This window comes from Naegleria fowleri, assembly GCF_008403515.1.
Source record: "Naegleria fowleri strain ATCC 30894 chromosome Unknown tig41, whole genome shotgun sequence".
NCBI lineage: Eukaryota > Heterolobosea > Eutetramitea > Acrasida > Naegleriidae > Naegleria > Naegleria fowleri.
Genome location: NW_025407973.1, coordinates 160234 through 184941, shown reverse-complemented (window position 1 = coordinate 184941; position 24708 = coordinate 160234). Strand labels below are relative to the sequence as shown.

Sequence of the window (24708 nt, the reverse complement as noted above, 5' to 3'; positions counted from 1 at the left end):
ACTGTTACAGTATAAATTTGTAGCTTTATGGAAGCTCTGTGATGAAACTTTTGTGTGCCTTTATTGTGATTGTACTCATGAAAATTGTAATACATTATTTGAATACAATTTTAGTTGTAGAAATATTATTCTTGAAAAATACCCAAAATTGATGGAACAGGTTGTAATAGACGTTCTCCATGCAAAGATTCGAATGGTTGGAAATATGCTGGTCAAACCAATGCTGAAACTTATTCCAAATGAATATGAAGCAATCAAAGATGTCATTCGAAAGATTTCCCATCCTTCTCAAATTTTGAAATATTGCCTTCTACAAGAAACAGTTGGTCATGTAATCAAATCAACGTTTCGTCGAACCACCATATATCTCAAAGGAAAAAAGCTTGGTTCCCTTTTTACTCAATTTTGAGAAAATGGAAGCTTTTCAAGGATCGTAGAGATGAAAAACTCCTTCAAACTTCTTGCAAATCATCTCAACAAATCATTCATAATTTAGATAGAAAATCCTCGACTTACGTCTGTTTAAAATCGGAATCCAACGATAAAATCGTATTGTAAGAATTTGATTGGAATCATCTTTAAAAAATTAGCATCATTTACAACAGAAGAAGTAGTGCGAGAAGATGGACATGATAATTAAGAGATTCCCAAGCAGACTGTTGGGCAAACTTCTCTTTCCAAAGCAATTCAGATCGGAAGTAGTTTTTGGTAAGTTCATAAGTTTTAGGAATGGGCACTGGTGGGTAGTAACGAATTAATTAGTACTAATTAATAGTATCAGTGACGAGTTGGAAAAAATAATTAACTAAGGTTGTGGGTTACTCTTAGATACAACTACTGTATGCGCAATCAGTGGTTGGAGGCGTTCAGAAGAGGGCATTATTTTCCCTTAATTTCAATTCTTTCTGAATGGGCAGAGTTTTTGGCGTCATGGGACGTGTTTTTCACTCTGTTCTAAGGGTACCAGTATGAGGTCATTATTGTGGAGGAGAGTTGAGATTGGATCTAATGGGTTCGCATTTGTGGGACGCATATGGATAGCCAAGTTAATCATTCTCGTGAAACTTTAATGTCTGTGACATGTTGCTTTTAATAAAGTGCTGTCACTGGGTGGCTTTGTTGGTTCCAAAAGTGTCATTGTTCAATGATTACTTAGGAACAGCAAACACTTGCAGAACATTGATAGTTTTACCGGATGGTGGATTCCTGAAGGTGGTGCGGGGAAAGACCAATGTTATGACCTTAATTGTCGTTTATGTTTCTAGTAGTAGCATATATAGAAGTTTATTCATGGCACTACTAGTATATTACACCAGAATGCGCCTGGTGAGAGAAATAGGAGTTGGTAGATTGATGCTAAGATGTTTGATGTATCCGATGTGCGTGTGGTAGAATAAACTCAGATTTCTAGAATCGATTTTAATTGTTGGATTACTCAAACTGAAGCATTTCCACATCACAAACAAGTGCACATCATTCTTTTCTGTGGAGTTGTTGACGGAGTACATTTGCTAAATAATTAGAACCAACACATCTCAATATTATTTTCCCTTTGTTTCCCATATCAAAGCGTCATTCTTCCGCAAAAGGAGTTAATATAAATCTCATCAAACTTAAATTTCACAAATGGTGTACAATCTCTCTATGACGCTCGTTTCAAAGGAACCTCTCTGGATAACATTGTTCAGAATATCAAGAGACACGACGTAGATTTTGCAATTAAAGCCATGACTCAAAGCAAAGACTTTTCTCATGTTTCTGAAAGTACTTGTTCAACAGTGGTAAATTGGGTGAAGAATATTTTGATGCCCAAACTTTTTGGTCTGTGGAACAAAGATCAAACAAAGGATGCATTGTGTCGATCAAAACTAAAAGGAGGGGCTGGATTAAGCAATGATCAAACTAAACCTTTGTACGATGAAGATTTTGATGGAAAATCTCTCTCAAAAATTGTCTTTGAGTTCGAGAAGGCTCAACAAAGTGGAAATGAACAGACTCTCAATGATATCACGGAAGAAGTATTTAAAAATGACAAGGATGCTCGTGACAAGGTGAAGAATTGGATAAAAAACGAGTTGATAGAAAAAAACAAGATAGAAGTGCCGTTGTTCGACTCTGAGGAACAGACAATCATTCCCCTTACCTCTCTTGGTACAAAAATATTCACGGTTATTAATTCACAACGGGACCTTTTACAACTTATACAAGCCCATATTGGTGTTACCACTAATAGAACACTGAAACCTGACGTTTTAAATGCTTCAAAAACATTACTCAGTTCTTTTGGATACAATTTTGAGTTTGTTGATAGGGAGAACAGTGTTCAGGTAATTTTGAAAGAATTTGAAACATATGCTAATTTTTATGAACAAAATGAGAATTTGGACAAACAGAATATTGTACTCCCTTTTATTGCAGCAGCTCCTGGAGTTGGTAAATCAAAGCTACTTAAGGAAGTTGGGTTAAAGTTATTCAAAGAACACTTTAGAAAAGACACATTATGTTTTCCTTTCTTTGTTTCTTATGGAAATGGTACAAAATTTGATCCTGAAAATGAAAAGAAATCAGTTGAATCGTTGTTAAAAAGAATGATATTATCCTTTATATGCTCTTGCACTTATGAAAACCACGTAATGATTTTTCAAAAGATCAAGGATATCATATTCGATCACATTACAATAGCAGATGTATTGAATTGCATTACTTATTTATTGGGAAACCAAAAGATAGACTTTTTTCTTGCTATTGATGAAGCTCATGAAGCCGATACTAATATTAATGACAAATCTAATCCACTGAGAATGATTATGTCTGCAATTGGACAATATATGCAACTCAAGCAATTGAAATTATATCCTGTATTTGCTGGCACATATCATACAGTCATTGAAGAGAATTTAAAAGGAAGCACTTACTCTCCTCAATTTGTTCCAATTAACGCATTGCTTTCTTATAACAACTTGGCCAAAATATTTGATCATTTAGCCGGTAATGAAAAATATAAGGACGACAAGATGAAATCATGGAGAACTAATGCCGAGTTTAGACATTACGTTAGACTGTTCGCAGGATTTCCAAGAGGAATTGAATATTTCCTTTATAATTATCTTACTAGAGACTGTACAATTAGAGAAGCATGGGAAAGTGCAAGAGCTGAATTGGGAAGAAAATATAAGATTGCGATGCCTATGAAAGATGCACTCTTAATCTTAGCATTAATTTTCACAAGAAGAGAAGTGAATAAGAGCATGTTAGTTGGATCGGTATCATTGTCCTATCTGGAAGACAAAGGTTATATTATGATCAACGAGGAAAAAGATGGATGTTTTAGAATAGTATATCCTCCCATTTTAATGTCTTCCATGATATACGATTCATATTGGAGAGGAATTTTTGAGGAACTGTTTTTTGTGATGCCATCAATCAAACTTTACGGGCTTAATTGGGAAGATGTTGTACAAAAATACCTCTTTTTGAAGTTAACATTTATTTCTCAATCACAGGATAGAATTGAAGGATCATTCATATTTAAGGATTTATTTCCATTCGCAAAAATGAATCACAATACTTCTAATCTCTCTTTGAAGCCGATACCTAAGAACGTCTATTTAGATCAATCAAGAAAACAAATCCAAGATGAAATCTCTTCATTAGAATTGGGTAGCCTTTCATTGAAAATGAACTCTATTGCCGACTGCTATATAGTCAAAAATGCCACCGCAGCTCAAGCAGGAGATATTATTATATTTGGTTTGCAACTTGGAAATGAAGACTTGTTACTCATTCATGTTCAATGTAAATGGTCAGACTCTGCCAAAACTTCAGAATCATATGAATCATTGATGAACGAACAAGAAAAGAATGGCAAATGTTTAGTATTGGACAAAAAAGTAAGAAATATTACAGTAATAATAACTGGAAAACCAATTTCAAATCTTCCAGACGATAATGATTTGCCAGATGATATGATAATTATTTGCAAAGACAACTTTTCAGAATATTAATTTGGAACATTTTCGGACAACATGAAATTCCTTTGCGCCAAACATATACTGCATATTAATGAATGCACTTTAAATGATTTGCAAAGTTTTCCTGACATTGGAGAAACAATAGCCCAGTATATCATTGACATTCGTGGAGACAATGGTTTCATAGATTTTGCTGACATGGAAACCAAAATACTCAGCTCTAAAATCCACAAAAAAAAGAAAATCATTCGGACACTGAAGAACATGGAAATCGTGTTTTAAAATATAAGTGTGACAGCATCGAAGCGTATGACCTTATTTTGATCAAGACGTTTGGGAACAAACTATGAAATTCTCAATGGTTGATTGTATCGTCAATGAATTAACAGGAGAATTAGTTTGTGACAAGTTCAACTCAAGAATACAATTTAACAAGTAGAACAAGAGGCAGAATCAGCTCTGCGGTCAATTTTTCTCCAGCTGCAAATAAGAATCAACCTATTACTAACAATAACTAATATTATTAATAACGTTATTTATACGTTAAACTCTCTATTTGTCACTTCAAAGAGGAATGAGCAAGTGAATGAATCCATTGTTGAACAAGCATGTATTCATTTCAACTCGAAGATACAGAAACCAAATGATTCACCTTTCCCATAAACAAAACACTCTGCGTAGGAACATGACTCAACACAAATGCAAAAGGTCGATCCAAAACAAAATCAATTTCTGGCTCAATATCAATACTTGTGGTCCTTCCAACGATAATTCCAGCTGTAGCTGCAGCTGCCTCCGTTCCTTGTTCATCCACTTTCAAATAGGCCTTATGAAAGATTTTATCAATCCATAAACGATCTTCTCTTAAAATGGAAACTTTTGAAAGCATGTTTGTGAAATTGGCTTTCAATTTCTCAAAGGAAGTGGTCATGTTAAAAGGAGCTTGTTTCAAGACATTGGATAATTCATTCTCATATTCAATTTTGAATTTTGGAATTTGAACAAGTCGAAGCATGAGTGAACTCGTGTCAAAAGCTTGTGAAAGAGTTTTCACAGTGAGAGAACCCTCTGAAGAATTAGTGACAGGGAATGCATTCAAAGATATTTGATGAGAAACCCATTCCTCAAATTCCTTCTCAGATTGCTCTGAAAGAGAAATGCTTGTTTTTGGAACTATGAACAGCATTTCAAAATCTTGAGAACTGTATTGTCTTCTCAACCATTTATATTTTTCATTTTGACCAAAAAATTCTCGAACTTGGTGACGTGACATGTATTGGACATTGACTGATTCGACTGTGAGTGTGGATGATGTATCATCTTGTGATTTTTTGAGTTGACTAAAAGTTCCAGTGAATGAATCTTCCTTATCGAATGGAATTCTCCATTTACCTAAAAAGTAAATGGCATTGACAAGCACTAATTTCGTGTCGGCGGTAATGGCACCAATGGGAATGAGATCGTTAATGAGATTTTTAGTTCTATTTGAAACCCATTGATTGATGGATCTTCGCTCGGGTTCTGCATGGTGAACAAAGTCACAAGATTTCAATTGTGAATGAAAATCATTGGAAATGGTATCCATGTAGGAAGAAGATAGTTTGAAAGACTGTTCCGTAAAGATTCCATTCGCTACTGAGAGTTCACTCGAATTCACAGAATGGTCAATGAGTTGGCTCATTGAGGTTGCAAAATCTCCATGAGGATTGAAATTAAACACTTGAGAACCTTGACGTTGATAATAATCCAAGGTTAGGGCATGGGCCAATTCGAGTTGTGTGTGACCTTGAGCTCCCACAAGCATCATGGAGAGAACCATAAAGATGGAGAAGGGAGAGAACACAACATTGGAGGGAGTGGAAATCTGTTGTTGTGGTTGTTGAGAAGAGGTTGGTGGTTGAGAAAGAGATTGAAAGAGATGTGCTGAGAAGGATTTTTGAGAGTTTTGAATGGTTTGGATCAGGGAGGAAGGAGAGGCAAGGTTAAACTCACAACTTAAGAGAAGGATGAGAACAATGGTTGAGAAGAGTGTGACGATGATACAACATGTTGTCGAAGAGGTTTTCAAAGTCATTTTTTATAGGGTGCTATTGTTTTTCAAAATCTGAAAAGCATTTTAAACTTGGAAAGCTATCTTCCAAAAGTGGCAATACTATTGAAATGGAAAATCATCAAAAGGAAATAAAAATTGGATGATTTATCTTCTATTGTTACAATGTGGTGGAGTTGCAAACTCCTGGCAATAATTCCTCGAATTGTTTCAGTCATATTGAGGGTGATGATTCATATGCTACTGCTCCTTCTGCATGAGCTCCAAGTAATTTCGTCCCTTATAAGTAAACTCAACATTGTACTTTCGTTCATACTCTGAGAGTGTTTGCAAGAGAACTTCATTGATCCTCTTGAGCTCTTTTTCAAGCTCTTGTCGTTGTTTTTCTTCCTTCATCGTTCGATTGGGGTCTTGATGAGATCGAGAGTCTCGCGCTTTCATGGTCTCCTTGATTCTCTGTTTCACAAATTCTCGTCTTGTAATTGTTTCCATGAGAGGTAATTGATCGGTGAGTTTGCTAATTTCCTTCTTAAAAGCATCCAATACTTCTTGAGAGAACGATGCTTTGGATTCAACTTCCCATAAAAAGTTAATCCTGTTGCTTGGATCAGTTTCTAATGCGGTCCATAATTCTGATAAGCGTTGTCTGTACTTTTCAAGCTTCTCTTTACCCTTCAAGATTTCTTTTTCTTTTTGTTCTTCTAGCATCTTGTGTTGTTGATGTTCAATAGCTATCAATTGAAGCTCTTCTTCTTTTTGTTTATGTTTACGAAGTTCTTCTTCTTTCTGTCTGAGTTCCTGAGCTAATAATCTTTCTTGATCCTCTAATTGTTGTCTTGCAAATTCTTCCATTTCTCTCTTTGCCTTTAACTCAACCTCCGTCATGAGCTTTTTGAATTTGTTAGTAGTAGTTTTGTGATATTCTAATTTCCATAGATCCATGCTGTGTTGCATATTGGACAGCAGTTGTTGCAACTTTACAATTTCTTTCTCTGTATCTTCTTTTTTGGCTCGTTCCACTTCGAGTTGTTTGATAGTTTCTTCGATTTGATGCTTGCAGTGATCTCTGATTTCTTCTGTTTGCTTTTCAAATCTCGTTCTAATTTCCTCTTCTTTTTCAATTCTCATTTGTTCGAGTCGTCTCTCTTTTTCTAGAGAGGATAGGTTCCTTCGCTGATCATCTTCCAAGAGTAACTTTTCTCTTTCTTTTAAGAGATCTTCCATTTGTTTTTCCTTTTCCTTAAGAGCTTCATTGTATTTCTCTCTAACGGCAAGTTCATAGGCAATCCTGTCTTGCTGAATTTGCTTCTTAATTTCTTCAATTTCCTTATTTCTTTCTTCGAGCTTCTTATCTAGAGTTGCTTGCATTTCAATAATTAGTTTGTCGTATTTTGTCTTGACTTTCTGCTCATATTCCAGTTTTGATAGTTCAATGTTGGATGTCTTTTCTTGATATTGCTTCTTAATTTCAGAAACCTCCAATTCAAACGATTTCTTTATGGCATCTACTTTTCTGTCGTAACTCTTTTCAATTTCAATTTTTTCTGTATGAATAGAGTCTTTCACCTTTTCAATTTCCATTTCCAAACGTTGTTGTAACTGATTTCGCATATCAGCCTCGCTTTGTCTAATAGAGTCAATTAAGAGTTGCTGTTCATCGTAATATTCTTTTTGTTTCTTCTGATATTGATCTCTCACAGACAGTTCGTACTGACTTCTTTGTTTCTGCTCCTCCAGTCTTTGTTCTCTACACTCATTATGAATCTTAATAATTTCTTCTTCGTGCATCTTCTTGAGAATGTTAATCTCATTCTTCCATCTTTCATCAATGCTATTTAGTCTAGATTCAAATCTAACCTGAAGCTCTTCTTCGTACTTTTGGCGTTCAATTCTAGAGTTCATTTCGGCTTCCCTTATTAAATCGTCAAACTTTGTGTTGAGATCTGATCTAAGTTGCATTTCAGTGATGGAATATTCTCTCCTAATATTTTGTTCCGTTTGTTCAAGAAGTTTGGCATACTTTTGTTTCATTTGCTCCTCAATTTCGTTTCCTAGTTGGGTAATGCGAGACTCGTGTTCTCTGATATGATCATCCAGCTTGTCCTTCTCTGCTGAAAGGTCTTTATCTTTTTGTCGGAGTTTGTTTTCGTAATCTTCAACAAGTTTCTTCATCTTATCCTCATAGAGCTTTCTAGTTTTATCCTCAAATTCTGTCATTTGATCTCTTAGATGTTGTTTTCTTTCCAATTCTCTTTTGTCTAAATTATCCCTTTCTTCTTCTACTAGTGCTTGCATCTGAGAAAGTCGTTCCATATGTCTCTTTTCTTGCTCTTCAAGTAGTTTATCGTATTTAATCTTTGTTCTTTGCTCAAAAAGTTCTTTTTCAGAATCAAGAGCTTTCTTCTCTTCAAAGCGAAGCCTGTCTCGATCCTCCAAGTCAAGCCTCATTCGTTCCTTTATAGAGTCTTCCATCAACTTGATGCGCTGTAGCTCTTCCTTCAGTGACAGTTCGAATCTTTCCTTCATATACTCTTCATATTCAATTCTGGAGAGATCTGCGGCAAGGATGTTCTCTCTAATTGCTTGATTCACAATTTGAAGCTCATTTCTAAATTGTTCTTCTTTTTGGTTAAGGGCTTCAAGGTGCATAGCTTGGAATTTTACAATTTGGTCTTCGTTTTCCTTTCTATACTGCTCCTGTAGCAACAGTAATTGTGCATCTTGTTCTTCCTTCCTCTTCATAAACTCGGAAATAAGTTTGTCATGCTCCGAGTTAAAGTTATCAGTAGCTTCTAAAATCATATTCTTGTAGTCATGTTGAGCCTTCTCCAGAATTATGTTGTACTTTTCTCTGACCACTTGTTCATAGTTAATCTTATGTTGCTCCAGTTGTTTCTCTTTTTCTGATAGCTCGAGCTTTTCTGCGAATCGTTCTTCGTTCATCTTTTTCTCAAAGGCCTCCATAAGCTCTTGGGATTTTTGTTTTTCCAAGTCAAGTAACTGCTCGAGCTTTTGTCTCATTTCCTCTTCTGATTTCATTCTATGTCTGTGTACTTCTGCTTCTCTCTCAACAAATGTTTGTTCTCTGTTTTGCCATTCAATTTTTTCTGCCTCAATTCTCTCTTTGAGCATGATAGAAACGTCATCTTGAACCTTTTGAACAAGGTTGTTGTACTTCTCTCTAATTTCAGCCTCGTAAGCCATCTTTTCTTGCCTTAATTCTTGAATTCGATCTGCAATCGCTTGGTTAAGCATTTCTCTTTCTTTTTCAAGTTTTTCTTTCTCATTATTCATCTGTAGCTCCAATGCAGCTTGCTTGCTATCAAAAAGATTTTGGAAGAATTCACGAGTTTTATCTTCAAACTCAATTCTGGCAAAATCGTTAAGATTCATCCTTTCTTGTTCTTTCTGGAACCTTAAATTCCACTCCTCTTCAAGATGTTTTTGTCTCAAAGACATAGAATGGAGCAAAACCTTTTCTAACTCTATATATCTTTCTTCGTATTGTTTTCTAATGTTATCCTCGTGGGCAATTAGTTTGGATTCAAGCTCTGCCTCCTTTTCAAGGGCGGTTTTCTGTAGATCTGCTCTTTCTTTTTCGACAGACTCCTTTAGTTCCTTAATAATGTTGTCGTAATGCAACCAGAGTTCTCTTTTTTCTTTTTCAAAGTTAGATTTGCATTCTCTCTCATATTTTTGATATCTTGCATTGAGATCTCTCTCCTTTTCAGCTGTTTGTTGCAAAATAAGTGATTTTTCTTCATCCAGCTGATTCTTGAGCTTTCTCATTTCGGCTTGAGTCTTATTAACATGATCTGTTATTAGTAGTTCATATTTGTTTCTTATTTGATCTTCATATTGCATCATCTTGCTTTCAAGATCTCTTTCTTTTTGAATCCATTCTTCTTGCTTCTCTGACCATTTCTTTTGATCCAACAACCTTTGATTATCATATTCTGAGCGTAGTTGGTTTTCTTTTTCGTCAGCCATTCTCATGTACTTAGAACGAATGGATTCTTCATGATCTAATTTTGATTTCTCAAGTAGTCTCAGCTTTTCGTTAAATGTTTCTATGTGAGTTTCAATTTCCTTCTTGAACTGTTTCTCCATAACTGCCTTGTCTTTTAATATTTCGTTTCTCTCTTTTTCTAAGATCTCTTCATACTTTCTTCTTGTTTGTTGCTCATATTCAAGCCGTTGTGAATCCATCATTTTCAAATCAGTGCGTAATTGATCAACTTGAGATTCCAACTTTTGTTTTTCCTTCATGTATCTGGATTCTGCTTCCTCTATTACGCTCATATATTTTCCTTCAAGTTCTCTCTCGAGTAGTGCAAACTTTTCTCTCAACCTTGCTTCGTACTCAAGTTTTTCTCTCTCCAGTACATCTAATTCTTTTGATTTCATCTTTCGTAAATCTTCAATTTCTGTTTGATATTGTACATCCTTATTCTTTAATAGCTCTTTGTAGCGTTGTTCTAGCTCTTGTTTGAGTTTATCATAATTTTCTCGAATTGACTTTTCATATGCAATAGAATTGATTTCAAATTGCTTTTGAAGTTCCTGATTTTTCTTTGCCAAAGCTTCACGCTCTTCCTCAATTTCTTTCTTCAACAACTCCACACTCCTTAGATGATCTTGTTCGTAATTGCTTAATATTAGGCTGTACTTGGCACGAATTTCTTCTTCAAAGGCTTTTTGCTTTTCTTCGTACATTCTGATTCTGTTTCGTTCGGTGGTTTCGAGTTCCATCATTCGCTTGTCTAGGTCTTCAGATTGCGATTTTAGAGAATTGTTGGCTAATTGTACTCGTTGTTGCAACTCTTTCTCCATTTCTTCCCTTAAACGCCTTTCAAACGCCAGTCTATCCTCTTTTTCCTTTACAAGTCGATCATTAGCCTCTTTTAACAACCGATTTCGTTCTTTTTCGAGAGTCTCTTGTACTTCTTGAACTCTAGCATCGGTTGCTTTTTCTAATTTGATACGTAATGTGTCATAATTGTTTCTAATTTCATTCTCTTTTTGTCTAATCTGTTCATCAACTTCTTGCTTGTAAGCAATCTTTTCTTCTTGGATCTTTTTGATTATATCGTTGTAATATGTTTCAAGTTTTTGTTTCTCTTTCTTCGAATCACCTTCCACTTTCTTTACCATCTCCATTGCTCGATCTCTTGCCTCTTGTTCGAACTTTCTTTTCTCTTCTTCCATTCTGGTAACTTTTTCATTCAATTCCTGCACTTCTTTTTGCCTAGATTCCCGTTCTTTCTTTTCTTTTTCTAGTAACTCTTGCCTTACTTTGATAGTGTATTCATGCAGTAATTGGGTATATCGTTGTTTGGACTCTTCCTCAAATTGCATTTTAGCAAGTTCCCCCTGTCTTTGCAACTCTAAATATTTCTCTTCATGTGATTTCTGTAATTCCTTTTCCCTTTTCCCCATTGATTCAATTACCCTTTTCTCTTCTTCAATTCTCTCCTTAAGATTTCTAATGATATCATTGTAATGTTTCTCTGTTTCCTCTGCAGCCAAAACGAATTTCTCTTGAATTCGTTGTTCCAATTTAGCTCGTTCCTCCTCTAATTGTTTTTTCAATTTGATTTCGTGTTGAAGCTTTCCACTCTCGAAATCAACTTCTTGTTGCATCCTCTTTTGGGATTCGCGTTTAAAGTCCTCATTGGCCTTCTCGATAAGTCTATTATACTTATCAGCCATCATCTTTTCTAACTCGTCTTTCTCTTTTCTAAGAAGCAACTCCGATTCGTGAAGCTTGTTTTCATATTCTTCTCTTTGATTTTTAAGGGTTTGCTTTAGAGAGTCTAATTGTTGTAGGTAATATTGTTCTTTCTCCCTGAACAGCTTTTGATAGTTTTCTCTAATGGATGTTTCAAATTCACCTATCTTTGAATCTTGGCACAACAAATCATGTTGAGTTTCTTTTCGAATTTGTTGAACTCGCTCTTCTGCTTGATTGAGAATTTTTTCCTTCTCCTCTCTGAGCTGTTTTTCTTTTTCTTTTATGATCTTATCAGCTTCTTGTCTCACTCTTTCTTGATACCTCATTTTGTCTTCTTCAAGCAACTTTTGAAGTTCATGCTTTTCTTGCTCATGCTTTCGTCGCAATTCAATTTCGGCATCTTGATACTCTTTCTGTCTCTTTTCAAATTGAAGAGTAATATCTCGTATTCTATTCTCATAATCCTCCCTTATTTTTCGTTCAAAGCTCAATTTGTCAAACTCAATTTCTTCCTTCATTTGTTTAAGGTCACTTTCCTTCTTTTCCAAACTACTTTCGATTCCCTTTTTAACCTCCTCCAGTTTTTTGTTATATTGTTGTTCAATTTCATTCTTTTTATCTATCAGCTTATTTTGAAGCTCTTTTTCGAGAGATCTCTTTTCATCACTAAGCTTTTGTACTTTCTCTTCGTAATCGTTTTTAAGTTTAGCCTCCAACTCTTGCTGGGCTTTCTTCATTTCGGCAATCTCTCGTTTGGCTGCTAATTTGGCTTGATTTACAGTTTCTTCATATCTTAATCTCATATCTTCTATTTCACGTTGGTGCTTGTCTTTTTCCTCTAAAACTCGTTTTCCTTCTTCTTTTGCAATTTTTTCCCACTGTGCATACAGCTCTGCTCGTAATTGTTCAATGTGATTAATAGATTCCTGTATCTTCTCATGCTTGATCGCATCAACTTTTTTAAGCAGTTCTCTTTCTTCGTTATGAAGTTTTTCTTTTTGCTCAAGTTTCAACTTTTCAAGCTCGTCCTCCTTTCTCTTATATTCTAAAATCATTTCTCTCTTTTTATCTTCAAACTCTTTGTCGAGAGCTCTCTTGTAATCTTCTTTATACTTTTCAAATTTGTTCTTTACTTCTTGCTCAAATTCTCTTCTTTTTCGCGTCTCTTCTTCATTACGCTCTCTTTCTCTTCGAGTTTGTTCTTCTAAATCTTTAATTTTCTCCAAACTTGTTCTCTCTGCTTCTAGCTTCATCTTTTCTTCGAATTCTTTAACGATGTTCATAGCTTTTTCCACAGCCTGTCGCTCAAATTTGGATCTCTCTTCCTTTTCGAGTCTCAGCTTGTCTAAAGCATCCCTGGAAAGGTTTGATATTTGCTTCTTTTGATCATCAGCGATCTCCTCTCCTTTTCTCTCGAGTTGTTTCTCAAACTCAGATATCATAGCTTTAGTTTTCATGAAAATGTCCTTCTCGAATTCTTTCTTTTCCTCGATAACTTTTTGAGTAAGATCTAGCCTAGTTCTATCTAACTCTTCGCGTAACATTCTTTCTTTTTGTCTAAGTTCCTCTTTCTTAATCTCAAAGTCTGTCTCGAGTTGACTTCTCATCTTTTCATACCTAACCATTAGGGTTTCTTCAAAAACTCGTTTGTCATTTTCTAATTTTTCTCTAATTCTTTTTGTTTCAAGGTTATTTCTCTCTTCAAACTCAAGTTTACTTTGCTCAAGATCTTTTTTCAACTGCTCGTATTCATGACGTAATTCCTTTTCTTTCTCATTAAGAAGATTCTCTTGTTCTTGACGTAAAACGAAATCTTTCTTCTTGATATTTAGATTATATTCTCGTAGTAGTTCATCAGCTTTCTGTTGAGCCATTAGAGGTAAAGACTTGTTTAGAGAGTCAATCTCGCTTCTCAGTTGCATCTCCATAGCATGAAATCGAGACATTTCTTGGACAAGCTTGGCCTCAGTCTCTTCAGATTTTTTTCTATACATTTCAACTCGTTCATCCGTTGTCTTGCTCATTTCAAGTCGTTGTTGGTATAATTTCTTTTGCAATTCCTCCACTTGGGCTTGGTACATCAAGATTTTTGATTGGTAGTCGTCTGCAAGTTGCTTTCGAAGAGCATCAATTTTCTCATTGCTTTCTCGATCTTTTTCAAGTTTTAATGCCACCAACTCGTCTTTCAACTTTTCAACCTCCTTTCCTGCAGCGGCTGCCATGTCTCTGTATTTGTTCATGAGCTCTTCAGCTTTTTTGTACACTTCTTCTTGAGCTCTTTGAGATTGTTCCTTATGTTTGGCAATGATTTCCTCAGCTTTTTTCATGATTCGTTGTTCAATCTCAGCTTTTTCCATCTCCTTCTGATTAATAAGCTGCAAATGCCTCTCCTCTGACTCCTGTTTCAATTTCTCTAATATACCTTGCATTTCCTCGTCTTGTTTTTGTTTGTTATTATCATACGTTTGCTTTAGCAATTTTAGAGAGGGAGAGGAATCTCTACTACTCTTGTTAGATCTCATCACTCGCTTCTGAGTTTGACTCGAAGGGCTCATTACACTAGGAGAACCTATGGAATCTACCATTGCTGTTGGTGATGCTCTTCCTGTCATGTCCAATGAAGGATGAGATGGGGGCGGTGAATCTCTTCTTACCATGCCTCTCTTTTTGAGTGTTGGTGTAATTGCACTACTACTCACCACCACCGGCGAGAGAGCCTTCACCAATTCCTCTTCAAAGCCTTCCAGATCATCAGCAGATGTTGTATCATATGAATCCGATCCAGAGGTCTGTTTTTTGTACTTTTTATAATGTTCCAATCTCTTCATCATGATGGCTTCTCTGGAAGGCGAAGAGTCTCTTCTCTGTTGTTGTGATTGTTGTTGGGTACTTTCCTGCTCTCCAAACATCTTAATGAATTTGATCTGAAGAAGAGTTGAATGATCAAAATTCCGTTTTAGCCTTGTTTATGTTGAAAGGATGATGAAGTACTTTTTGTGTTACTAGAGCCTGAATGATGATACAAATAGGGTAGAGTGTCGAGGCACAAAAACGAGGTAAGGCTGCCTACGGTTTTTTTTGAAGTTTGTAACGGCGTTGAGGCTTCTTTGAACACAAATATGGCGATGTGTATTATATCCGGTATTATATGCGTAAATAATAATAATAATAAATTGTATGAAAATACAGTATTATGATATTGAAAACATTACAAAGAAGAATGGGAGTGAGCGGAGAGAATTACAAATGAGGAGGTCAAAATTGGGTTTTTTCAAAACGTAAGGTACATGTCGAGGAAATCTCTTAACTTGCCACATCGAAAGAGTGATGTAATTCATTGAATGATATATCATCAATTTGAGAAGTTATTCTTGAGGTTCCTGTTATGGAGGTTGTGGCTGTTGTGATTATTGTTGTTGAGGAGGAGAGGGAGAACTTGAAGCTGCTGCTGCTTCATTTCTGTACTTTTTCACTTCCTTAATGAGAAGTCGTTTGTGGTGGGTGAGTTCAGCATTCTCTGTTTCTAAATCTTGAATTCGTTGTTTCAATTCTTGATTTTCCTGTTCAAGTTCATCAACGGTTTCTGTAAGATGTTTGGTTGTTTCATCCATCGATGAGTTTTTGAATTGAAGCTTTTCAAACAGTGAAGATAATTCATTGGAAACTTTGTCCATGGTCATTTTGAGACCTTTCAATCGCTCTACAGGATTCATCAAATCGGAGACTGTAGATGGAGCAAGAATAACAGTAGGATCAAACGAGGTACGAACAGTGGAAGTGTCTGTCTCTTCAGAATCACTTGTGTCAAATCCTGTGTCACTGTCTTCTTCACTTGAAGAGGTTTGATGAGGTTTTTGAAGGTTGTTGATGTTTTTCTTTTTTGGATCAGGATTTTCAATTTGCTGAGCTTCCTCTGTTGTTGTTGATGAAGAGGAGGAGGAAGGTTGTGTCTTAAATTTTTCCAAGCCTTGTTGAATTTCCTTTTTCAAAAGGTTTGTAGTGGATAATAATTTCACAAATGTCACATCAATTTGTTGCAAAATATTTAAAGCTTCATCCTTTTGTCGTTGTAATTTTTCAAATTTTTCCCTCTCGTATCCATTCAGATTAGTGGTGCCACCAGTGTAGGTTCCACTCGTCGTCGTTGTCGGTGGTGCTGTCATGTTCGAAGAAGAAGTAACAGCAGAATGGAAATTCCCATTATTATTCTCCATCGACGAGGTGGAAGAACCTTCATTCGTGATGATGTGAACCACCACTCCACTCGAGGATGATAAAGTCGGAGAAAGAGGCTGTTGCGGTAATGACGATGAAGGTGATGATTTGTTCACATCATTATGATTCATTGCCGTCGTCGGGGAGGATGACATGATCACTTGTGTGCGTTTCCTCTGTTGTTGTTGTTGTTGTTGTTGTTGTTGTTGTTGAACAAGTGCTTTCTCTCGAGAGGCACAACATGTAATGACCTTGTCAATGGCTCGACACCAACTTGCTTTCTCTTCACTCGACTCTGCAGCTAACAAGAATCGTTTCGATCCAGCTCGTATGGTGAATCCGAAGCCAACGGTTTCTGAAATCTCGGCATTCTTGTTAAGAAAGGCATTTGCTTTGAGATAAATGATGCCTAACGGATGATCGAGATCTGTTTTGTCTTTGTAATAGAAGAGAAAACCGTCTGTGTGAAAATTTGAGTATTATGTGGTTGTTGTTGTTTTCGTTGGAGAGGAATTAATTTTGAAAGTGGGTGAGTGAAGATGATGATTGATTGTTGTTTATCATCGTCGCCATGATTTGACATACCTTGTAATAAAACGAAATATCTTTTCTTTAAACTTTTATACTTTTGACCTCTCTGTTATTTATGAGATGGAACAAATGACAAGTGGCAGGAGCATCACGATGAATTCTAAAATAATAACACAAACAATATTCAGGCATACCTTTATCAAAATTCCGGTTTTAATACAGTCCGAATGTCTATCTATTCGGTCATCATCCAGCAAAATGTTTGAATCAGAATCTCCAGCGCTATTAAACATTTTTTTATGAGATGGACATTTGAAGCGCAGAATTCAATGAAACAAAATCACTTCCTCACTTCTGGCCTTATAATCGATTATAATTTGTATTCCTTTATAAATCCAAGGTTCAACCGATTTGCAAAAAGACAATCTCAATATTTTGTTGAAGGGCAGGTTGAAAATTGGTCCTTTTCACGAGAGTGGTTTGCGTTATCCAAATATTGAGTTGCGCCTCCTTAAATCTTAATTGAAAAACCTGAATCGTCGATCGGAGAAGTTTCAGAGAAGCTCTTATTTGAGCCTTTCACTCGATCCACGTCGCTCTCACAAAATCTCTCAACTCCAAAATAGTCATGTCGTAAATTATTTACGTCAACTGAGAGAGATAAAGTCCAGTAAGAGAAATTCACAAAAAATTGGTTGCCTTCGGTTGTGGGTTGTCATCGGAAGTTGGAGAGAGCTTGTTAATAACGTGAAATCGCAACGTGGCCTTCCGCAAGAAATTGCTTTTGTTTACATCATTCTCAATTTTGTTTTGTTCTTAAATTGATAAGGAATCGGAAACACCATCTCTGTTTTTATTAAAGAGTTGCAACATACAACAACCTCATCATGCCTGTAAATCCCTCAATGTTGAAGAAGGAGAATTACCATCGTGAAACATACCGAAATATTTTCGATATGTTTGATAGCGATATGGATGGTTTATTGGATGAACAAGACTTGCTTCAGGTATTTTCAAAGTTAGGAAAAACAGAAACAACCAAGAAGGATATTAGTGATCTCATTAACGATCTGAATGCTTCATCAAAGAGTGATCAAGGTGCAGGGATAACATTTGATCAGTTCGTAGAGTTAGTCGGAGAGAATGATGAGGAAGAGAAGGGGAGAAAAATTCTCTCGTTTCTCACCTCAAAACGATCAAAGAAAGTAGCCGGTATTCATACCGAACAAGATTTGAAGGATGCCTTCAATTTAATCGATGAAGACCACGATGGAGCAATAACGAAACAGGAATTTAAAAACATGGTGATCAAGCTTCAAAATCTTGGTTCTAATGCATCAGTAACTTCTCCAAGCGCTTCCATGACCATTTCAGATGCTGAAATCGACTACCTCTTCAGCATAGTAGAGTCTAAAGACAGCTTAAACTTTGATCAATTTGTCACTTTATTCACAAAGACAATGATTTAATTTGGAAATAAACTGAATCTAACTTTAATAATTGTAGCAAATTGAGCGATTCTTCTCCTCACCCAGATTAAGCAAAACGGAATGTCTTCAACCGAGCATTAATAAGGCAAGGCTGTTACTCTGTGGATGGCCTTGTTCAATTCAAGGAACAATTCTATTAGAATTTGTTGTTTCGAACTTCCAAGTTGTCAAGAACAAGGCACAACAAATTGATCATGTGGAGAAAGAAACAAATTGAAAATAATGAACAGCAACAACAACACCCAGCAGCTGCAGACGAAACTCCTCAACGGGTATCACCACTGAGAAAACCCAACCTTCTACCAAAATTCAAATTCAGGAAATCAATGACCTATAAAAACAAGTTTCATTACTCATTGATAGACACTCAGTGGCTGATGATGAAATTAATGGAAGAACTCTCATCGACTGTTCGATATCTTAATCAAGTACTGGAACTACGAACTACTGTTTGTATTATTTCACGTTTCTCCGAGAATTCTTTTGATTGGTCTGAGAGCCAAACATCATTTTCCCGACGTAATTTGTAGTGTTGACTTTTTGAAAAAGTATTTATTGGAATCTCAGCTGCAACAAAAATGTCTCAACAACAACAACAAACACTTTTAGGACGAGAAGATGATCATGACAAGTGAACCACCAATAATTTGTAGTGAAATGCAACTCAATCAAAAAAAAACATCACAAAAATGCTTCAAAATGTATTCCTAAAAGGAAAGTTTTGTGCTTTGGAATTTATTTGCACCACCGAGAGCACCAATCACGGAACGATCATGATGAGGCATGCCATTCCCTTTTTTCGTAAATTTGATACTCGAACAAAATCAAGATTATTAGGAAAACCATTCATTGAGGGATTTTGTGCCGAATATGTTATGCCTCAGGATGTTTTTGTTGGATTTTGCGAGAATGAATTTTTAAAATTAAATAGACAAAAAGTTACGGATATGTATCATGTAATGAAGAGGGATGATACTTTCCAAACAGATGAAATTAGGACAGACAAACCAATTACTTATTTTGATTCATTGGAAATTATTCATGAAGACGATGATTTATTGGTAGTTTCAAAACCCGAAAATGTTCCAGTGCATGGTAGGTATAGTTCTTGGAGGAGGATGAGTAGAATTTGGAATGATTCATGCATGAAATCACATTTTTTTGTTCAATTCATTGATTTGGAATTTAAATGCTAATAATAATAATTTTAACTAAATAATAATTTAAAGCAACCAGTCGATATTTGAAAAATAATTTAATTCATATTTTGAAAAAGGAATATTCAAGATATCATCCTTCCATGTTACCTGAAGAAGATTTATATCCTTTACATCGATTGGATCGACGCACTTCTGGAGTCTTACTTTTAGGAAAAAAGAAAAGTGTCGCTGGTGAATTTTCACACATGTTAAGAAACCATCAAGTCGGTAAACAATATCTTGCACTTGTCAATGGAATTTGCAACTACGATACACATCAAGTTTTTAAAGTGAATTTTCCAATTATGGCTGTGGATCCACTGCATGGAGTTCATCGATGCGTTCACTCTGAAGAATCAAAAGAATTTATTCGAGCTCACTACAACGATGGAGACAAACCACTGGATTGGAACAATGCAAAACATGCTGAAACTCTCTTTCAAGTTTTACATAAGGATTACACAAACAATCGAACAATTTTGCTGTGTCAACCTGTAAGTAATTTTTTTGTGTTAATTCAATTTCATGCTAATTGATGAGTTTAAAAAAGATTACTGGAAGGACTCATCAAATAAGAGCACATTTGCATGCAATTGGTCATGGAATTGTTGGGGAACATTCAGAAAATTACAACAAGGAAGAGTGGATTGGTAAGTGTCAAAATATTCAAAGCAACCATGTTTTTTGATGACGATCCACACTAATCACACGTTCTCTTAATAACTTTGAAAAGAAATGGCACATCAATCATGGAGATGGAAATTAGACAAGCTCATTAAACATGGTTTTGGAAGCAAAGCACTCATTCAAGAAGCAATCGAAGAGAAAATTCATGGTGTCACGTATCAAAAACCACCCTCTCTTGGATTGTTCTCCGTTCGATATCGATATAGGAATGACATCTTTGAATGTGCAATTTATAGACCTGAATGGATGCAAGATTATTCGTATTCTGATATTTACTATAATATGAGACATTCGGAATTGTACAAGATGGTGGCGGATCCATCTCTCAATTTTTCGAGCTTGGAAAATGATTAAAAATTTGTTTTTCATGTCGATCAATATGTATCTAACGTGATGAAAATGAATATTATTTTTGTTATTATTATCGGTTTACATCAAAATTTGTTGTAGATGTTTAATGGTCACACCTGGTCGTCATTTCGGAGAGGTTTATATTCTTCATTTGTGCTGTTGTCAGAATAAACGTAGTAGCCAATTTCTGTGTCGGTGTGATCACTTTCGGAATCATTTTGTTGATCTTTCAGTTCGGTAGCCACTTCACCAGCTTCTTCAAGACCTTCAGAACATTCTTTCTCAATTTGTTTTAATTTTTCCATCAACAAGTCCATTTCAGTCAACCTTCGAGACATTTTTTAATTGTTGAATAAAAGTGTTTTTAAATTTATTTTCGAATTCACTCATCTGAGATGCCACCTTAGGACAAACCCAGCAACAGCTATCCTGTTGTTGCTGCAATTTATTAAATGACAGTAAATCACTTGTTTTTCATTCACGGTCTATTCATTTTCAAAAATGGTGAAGGTGGTTCATAGCACACAGACATGCTCACTGAAATTGGTGCCTTACATTGCCCACACACAATTATAAGTTCAACATCTATTGTTGACTCCAAACATGTAATTTTGCACAAGCACACCACTCACAGCACACCACCTCCAGTAACATTATCTCCACATTGCAGAACCAGACATTACAAACGTTCCGTTCGTAGCAGCTGCCTCAACAGTGACACTCAATGAAGCAAATGGATAAAAATTAGTAACCAAATTTGTGTTTCCTGAAATATGACCTCTGTTAACAATTGGATCTACCATTTTCACTGGAATTGAGAGTGAGGACTTGTAAGCATTGTAATATTGAAAATCCATGGGATTCCAATTCCAGTTGTTTTTGGAGATGTCAGGTGTGTAATAACCAGTGTAAACAAGTGGAAGTGCTCCTTCTCGGACAACACAACCATGGTCATCATGATCACTGCAACCAGTGTGAAGAGCTTGAGATTTTGAAACATTTTTTTTTGTGGAAGGTGAGACTGAACTTGGAAACATTCAAACGATCGTCTAAAAGTGTGCATTTGGAGGGTTACACTCGCTCATGCGAAACTTGAACCCATGATTTGATTATTACAATGGGAACGGATTGCAATGAATTGATGTAAGGCCCCACGTGAGGATGGGAGCTCAATAAGGATTAATTATCGATCGCTTGCTCCCACCACTTTCTTCTTCTCTCAATTTCTTCTGCTTCGTGGCTGGTGAATACTTTTTCAGACACCACATGTCTGACTTTTCTTATGGTCAATGAGAGACGAGTTGGACCTCTTGGAATGAGTTGTGCATGCTCAACATTTGCTTGACTCATGTTCATACATTTGGAAGCATCAATTTCATCTCTATCAGAATCTCGAACGCCATGAAAATAATCTGTACAGGCCTTTCCACAAAATATTAATAAAGATCGAGGTTGAAGAAATACACTGCATGAAATATTTTCTGGAATTTCCTCGAATTCTGTTTTTGGTTTTTCTGCATAGAAATCAATAAGACATGTGGATTGAAGTGATAAAACGAGAGCAACATCCAAATAGAGAGGACCATCCTTGTGAGGTCGAATTCCTTTTCCACATTGATATTCGTTTAAAAGAACTTGATTGTATCGAGCTGTTTCTTTCAGATGATGACTTTGATTGTAGAGTACTGGATGGACACTATCCTGTGATTCCATTAATGATGGTTCTTCATCTTGTTGCACAAATTGTTCAATATCTAATCCACTTTGATAGAGCACCTTGTTGAAATCATGAATATATTTTGGTAAATTTTCTGAATACATGCCACTCGGGTGAGGAACTAAAGGACAAACACAAAATTTAATCCAAATGATCGGTTTTAGAATCAGTAATAATACCATCCAGGACAGTAAATAATAATATCATTTTCTCACTCGCATTACATACCTCCTCCTAAATTTTTCAATCTTCTTTTGCTCAGTGAAACCCAAGAATTTCTTTTCTCCATAATTTAATTCCTTCTTCCCATCATCATCATCATCTCGATAAATGGCATCCACTAATGCCTTTTCTTCCTCTATCGAAATAAACTCTCCGATATAATAAATAGAATCAATTCCTATGTCCAATTTATAGTTTAATAAATCAATCTTTTTAATCCTCTTTCGGAATATACTGCTATCACCATCATCACTCAAAGGCTTGGATGAGGTGGAAGATTCGGAATTTTTCTTGTTGCTCTTCTTGATCTGAGCGAATGCCTTCTTTCTCTCTTCTTGATACAACGCTTCAAAATTAATGCTTGTCATTTTTTCAAGTTTTTTTAAAGCATTAATCTCTTTTATTTTGGACAAGGTTAGAGAAATAGATCAAAAATGGTCTGTTCACGGATGGTGATTTTGAACCAACTACAGTAGAGAGTTTTTTGAACAACAACTCATTGTGAAGATCACATCCACATTCTCAAGCGATTACGAAATCCATTAATTGAAAGCAGTCATGCAATATCCATGATGGTTTGATTTATCTGACTTCCAAGTACGACAATCTTAATAGAAAGTTAAGGAGATGAAATGAATGTAGAAAGTGTATTTGAATCTCATCAAGGATGCGCATTGCAAGTATTAAACAATATTACTTAAATGGAATGGAAGAGTCACGATTATGACTGCAATATTAGAGGTACTGGTTTTGCAAATTGAAAAGATCTTGTTCCAATTCTTGAATACGTTGCAAGAGTTGTACTTGTCGCAACGATTTTATATTCTCCTCGATGAGTCAATTAATTACAAATGTAACAGCGAATCATCATGATCATCTGATCATCATATAATTGGTTTGACTTCTTCATCTCCAATTTGAATTTTTGTAATTTTGAGCCTAAAATATCCATACAATAATTCAAGAACACTCAACCGGTTGAAAACTGCTTTTTGAGAACGAAATAAATTTCAAACTCTTTCTCAGCCACCCAAAATGGAATATGAACGGGTATGCACGACTAGAGCTGACTTGACATGTGAAAGTATTGTCTTTGGTAAATTTCCAGCCAACCTCAGAATTGGTGTTGCTGTGAAATAGGGTGTTCAAAGGATGGAAGAATTGGCTTTTTCACTTTTCATAATATTATTAAATCCAAAAAATCTCAGAGACAGCATGTTCATTTTTGCTTTTTTTCTTTGTCCATAGTTTCAAGTGTTGGAAGAAACTTGGAAAAAAGTATCTCCTTAAAACCTGAACCTAATAATTTCTCAATTTCTTCTTTGCTACATAAAAAGGCAGCATTTTCGTAGTTTGGGTTGAATTTTTTTGGCTCGAGAGAAATGTGAGGATGTATAATAATTGAGAGCGAATGGTTAAATATCTTCATAAATTCAGTATAATTTTTTGACCACCATTCATATGACTTCGGTACTGATAAGGCTTTTGATACAATAATGTCTTCATTTCTGTTAAGCTTTTCTAGTGATACTGACTTATAGTTGTCAAAATAAAACAGCTTATGATGAGTGGATTTATATCCTTCGTCTAAATGTAAATCCTTTCCAATCAAGCACTTAATACTGACTTTCAACATAAAAAGAGAAAGCTTATTAGATTCGTCTTCAGAAGGTCTTTCAAGTGCTAATAAACAATCCACATGAGCCGCGTTACTGGGTCTGAATAATATGTTCACAATTCTTTCAGGGTAATCTTTTGCATAATTGAAATACAATTCTTCCCCGGTGCAATCTGATTCATCCCATCCTTTTTCTTTGCAATATTGTTTGTATCCATTTGATGTCAATACTCTTTCGCATGTAAAAATTATGTCTTCAATATTTTCGTTGGTTTTCAAGTTAGAAAGTAATGTACTCAATTTCATTCCGCTACGATTTAACAGCATCAATGAAATAGCATATTCCATTCTATTTGCTGAATCTGTTTTGATTGCAATATGTTTTACCATGTCAAATAGAGAAGGTTTTAAGTTAGACAATTCTAAAAAAGTTTCGGCAAACTCAAAGCCTAAATGATCCATTGCTTTAAATTCTGTCACCGAATTGCAGAAAACTGGGCATGCAACGCCAGATGTTAATAATGACTCTGCAGTATTGTTATCTGATACATAAAAAGAGTAACCTAAGACATCATGGAACCTGTAATGGAGAATATAGTACATCAAAGAATCTTTGTATAATTGTGGTGATGAGATTGATGAAGAATGAATTAGTTTGGTTACAATGGTGTTGAGTTGTTGCAACAAAAGTTGTTGGGCCGTAATAAAAGATGAATAAAGTGGTGCAAAACGATATCCCTCATTATCTTCTGGAAAAGGTGAAATCATCAATTCCAAACAATATGCCGCTTGTCGTATTCTAATTGGAAACTTAAATTCATTCATCTCACTTTTCTCTTCTTCACTTATATCAATATGCATGTTCAAAAAGTCAAAAAATTTCTTCTTATCCAAATATTCAAACTCGCTTAATCGAATGCTAA

The 24708-nt window shown here is 35.5% G+C and overlaps 9 protein-coding genes across 9 annotated transcripts in view; 3 read left to right on the top strand and 6 right to left on the bottom strand.

The window, feature by feature from the left end:
* Positions 1–1727: 1727 nt before the first annotated feature.
* FDP41_004768 (uncharacterized protein) lies at positions 1728–4004 on the top strand (the record flags this gene model as incomplete). The annotated part of the gene is made up of 1 exon (XM_044708217.1): positions 1728–4004. One exon carries the CDS (start codon positions 1728–1730, stop codon positions 4002–4004), a length of 2277 nt encoding a protein of 758 aa, XP_044560805.1.
* A 586-nt stretch (positions 4005–4590) lies between these two features.
* Positions 4591–6045, bottom strand: FDP41_004767 (uncharacterized protein; the record flags this gene model as incomplete). Its single annotated transcript, XM_044708216.1, has 1 exon — positions 4591–6045. One exon carries the CDS (start codon positions 6043–6045, stop codon positions 4591–4593), a length of 1455 nt encoding a protein of 484 aa, XP_044560804.1.
* A 216-nt stretch (positions 6046–6261) lies between these two features.
* Positions 6262–14664, bottom strand: FDP41_004766 (uncharacterized protein; the record flags this gene model as incomplete). Its single annotated transcript, XM_044708215.1, has 1 exon — positions 6262–14664. The coding sequence occupies one exon, from the start codon at positions 14662–14664 to the stop codon at positions 6262–6264; it is 8403 nt and encodes a 2800-aa protein (XP_044560803.1).
* Positions 14665–15162: 498 nt separating this feature from the next.
* Positions 15163–16794, bottom strand: FDP41_004765 (uncharacterized protein; the record flags this gene model as incomplete). The annotated part of the gene is made up of 3 exons (XM_044708214.1): positions 15163–16430; positions 16556–16607; positions 16696–16794. 3 exons carry the CDS (start codon positions 16792–16794, stop codon positions 15163–15165), a joined length of 1419 nt encoding a protein of 472 aa, XP_044560802.1.
* Positions 16795–17388: 594 nt separating this feature from the next.
* Positions 17389–17970, top strand: FDP41_004764 (uncharacterized protein; the record flags this gene model as incomplete). The annotated part of the gene is made up of 1 exon (XM_044708213.1): positions 17389–17970. The coding sequence occupies one exon, from the start codon at positions 17389–17391 to the stop codon at positions 17968–17970; it is 582 nt and encodes a 193-aa protein (XP_044560801.1).
* Positions 17971–18680: 710 nt separating this feature from the next.
* Positions 18681–20231, top strand: FDP41_004763 (uncharacterized protein; the record flags this gene model as incomplete). Its single annotated transcript, XM_044708212.1, has 4 exons — positions 18681–19086; positions 19221–19684; positions 19741–19840; positions 19924–20231. The coding sequence occupies 4 exons, from the start codon at positions 18681–18683 to the stop codon at positions 20229–20231; spliced, it is 1278 nt and encodes a 425-aa protein (XP_044560800.1).
* A 650-nt stretch (positions 20232–20881) lies between these two features.
* Positions 20882–21265, bottom strand: FDP41_004762 (uncharacterized protein; the record flags this gene model as incomplete). The annotated part of the gene is made up of 1 exon (XM_044708211.1): positions 20882–21265. The coding sequence occupies one exon, from the start codon at positions 21263–21265 to the stop codon at positions 20882–20884; it is 384 nt and encodes a 127-aa protein (XP_044560799.1).
* A 142-nt stretch (positions 21266–21407) lies between these two features.
* Positions 21408–22535, bottom strand: FDP41_004761 (uncharacterized protein; the record flags this gene model as incomplete). The annotated part of the gene is made up of 3 exons (XM_044708210.1): positions 21408–22004; positions 22048–22066; positions 22174–22535. 3 exons carry the CDS (start codon positions 22533–22535, stop codon positions 21408–21410), a joined length of 978 nt encoding a protein of 325 aa, XP_044560798.1.
* An 851-nt stretch (positions 22536–23386) lies between these two features.
* FDP41_004760 (uncharacterized protein) overlaps positions 23387–24708 on the bottom strand; it is a gene marked incomplete at both ends in the record, with an annotated part of 1859 nt that continues 537 nt past the window's right edge. The window contains one exon of the mRNA XM_044708209.1: positions 23387–24708. This exon is cut by the window's right edge and continues 470 nt beyond it. Within this exon, the coding sequence (XP_044560797.1) occupies positions 23387–24708 (1322 nt within the window).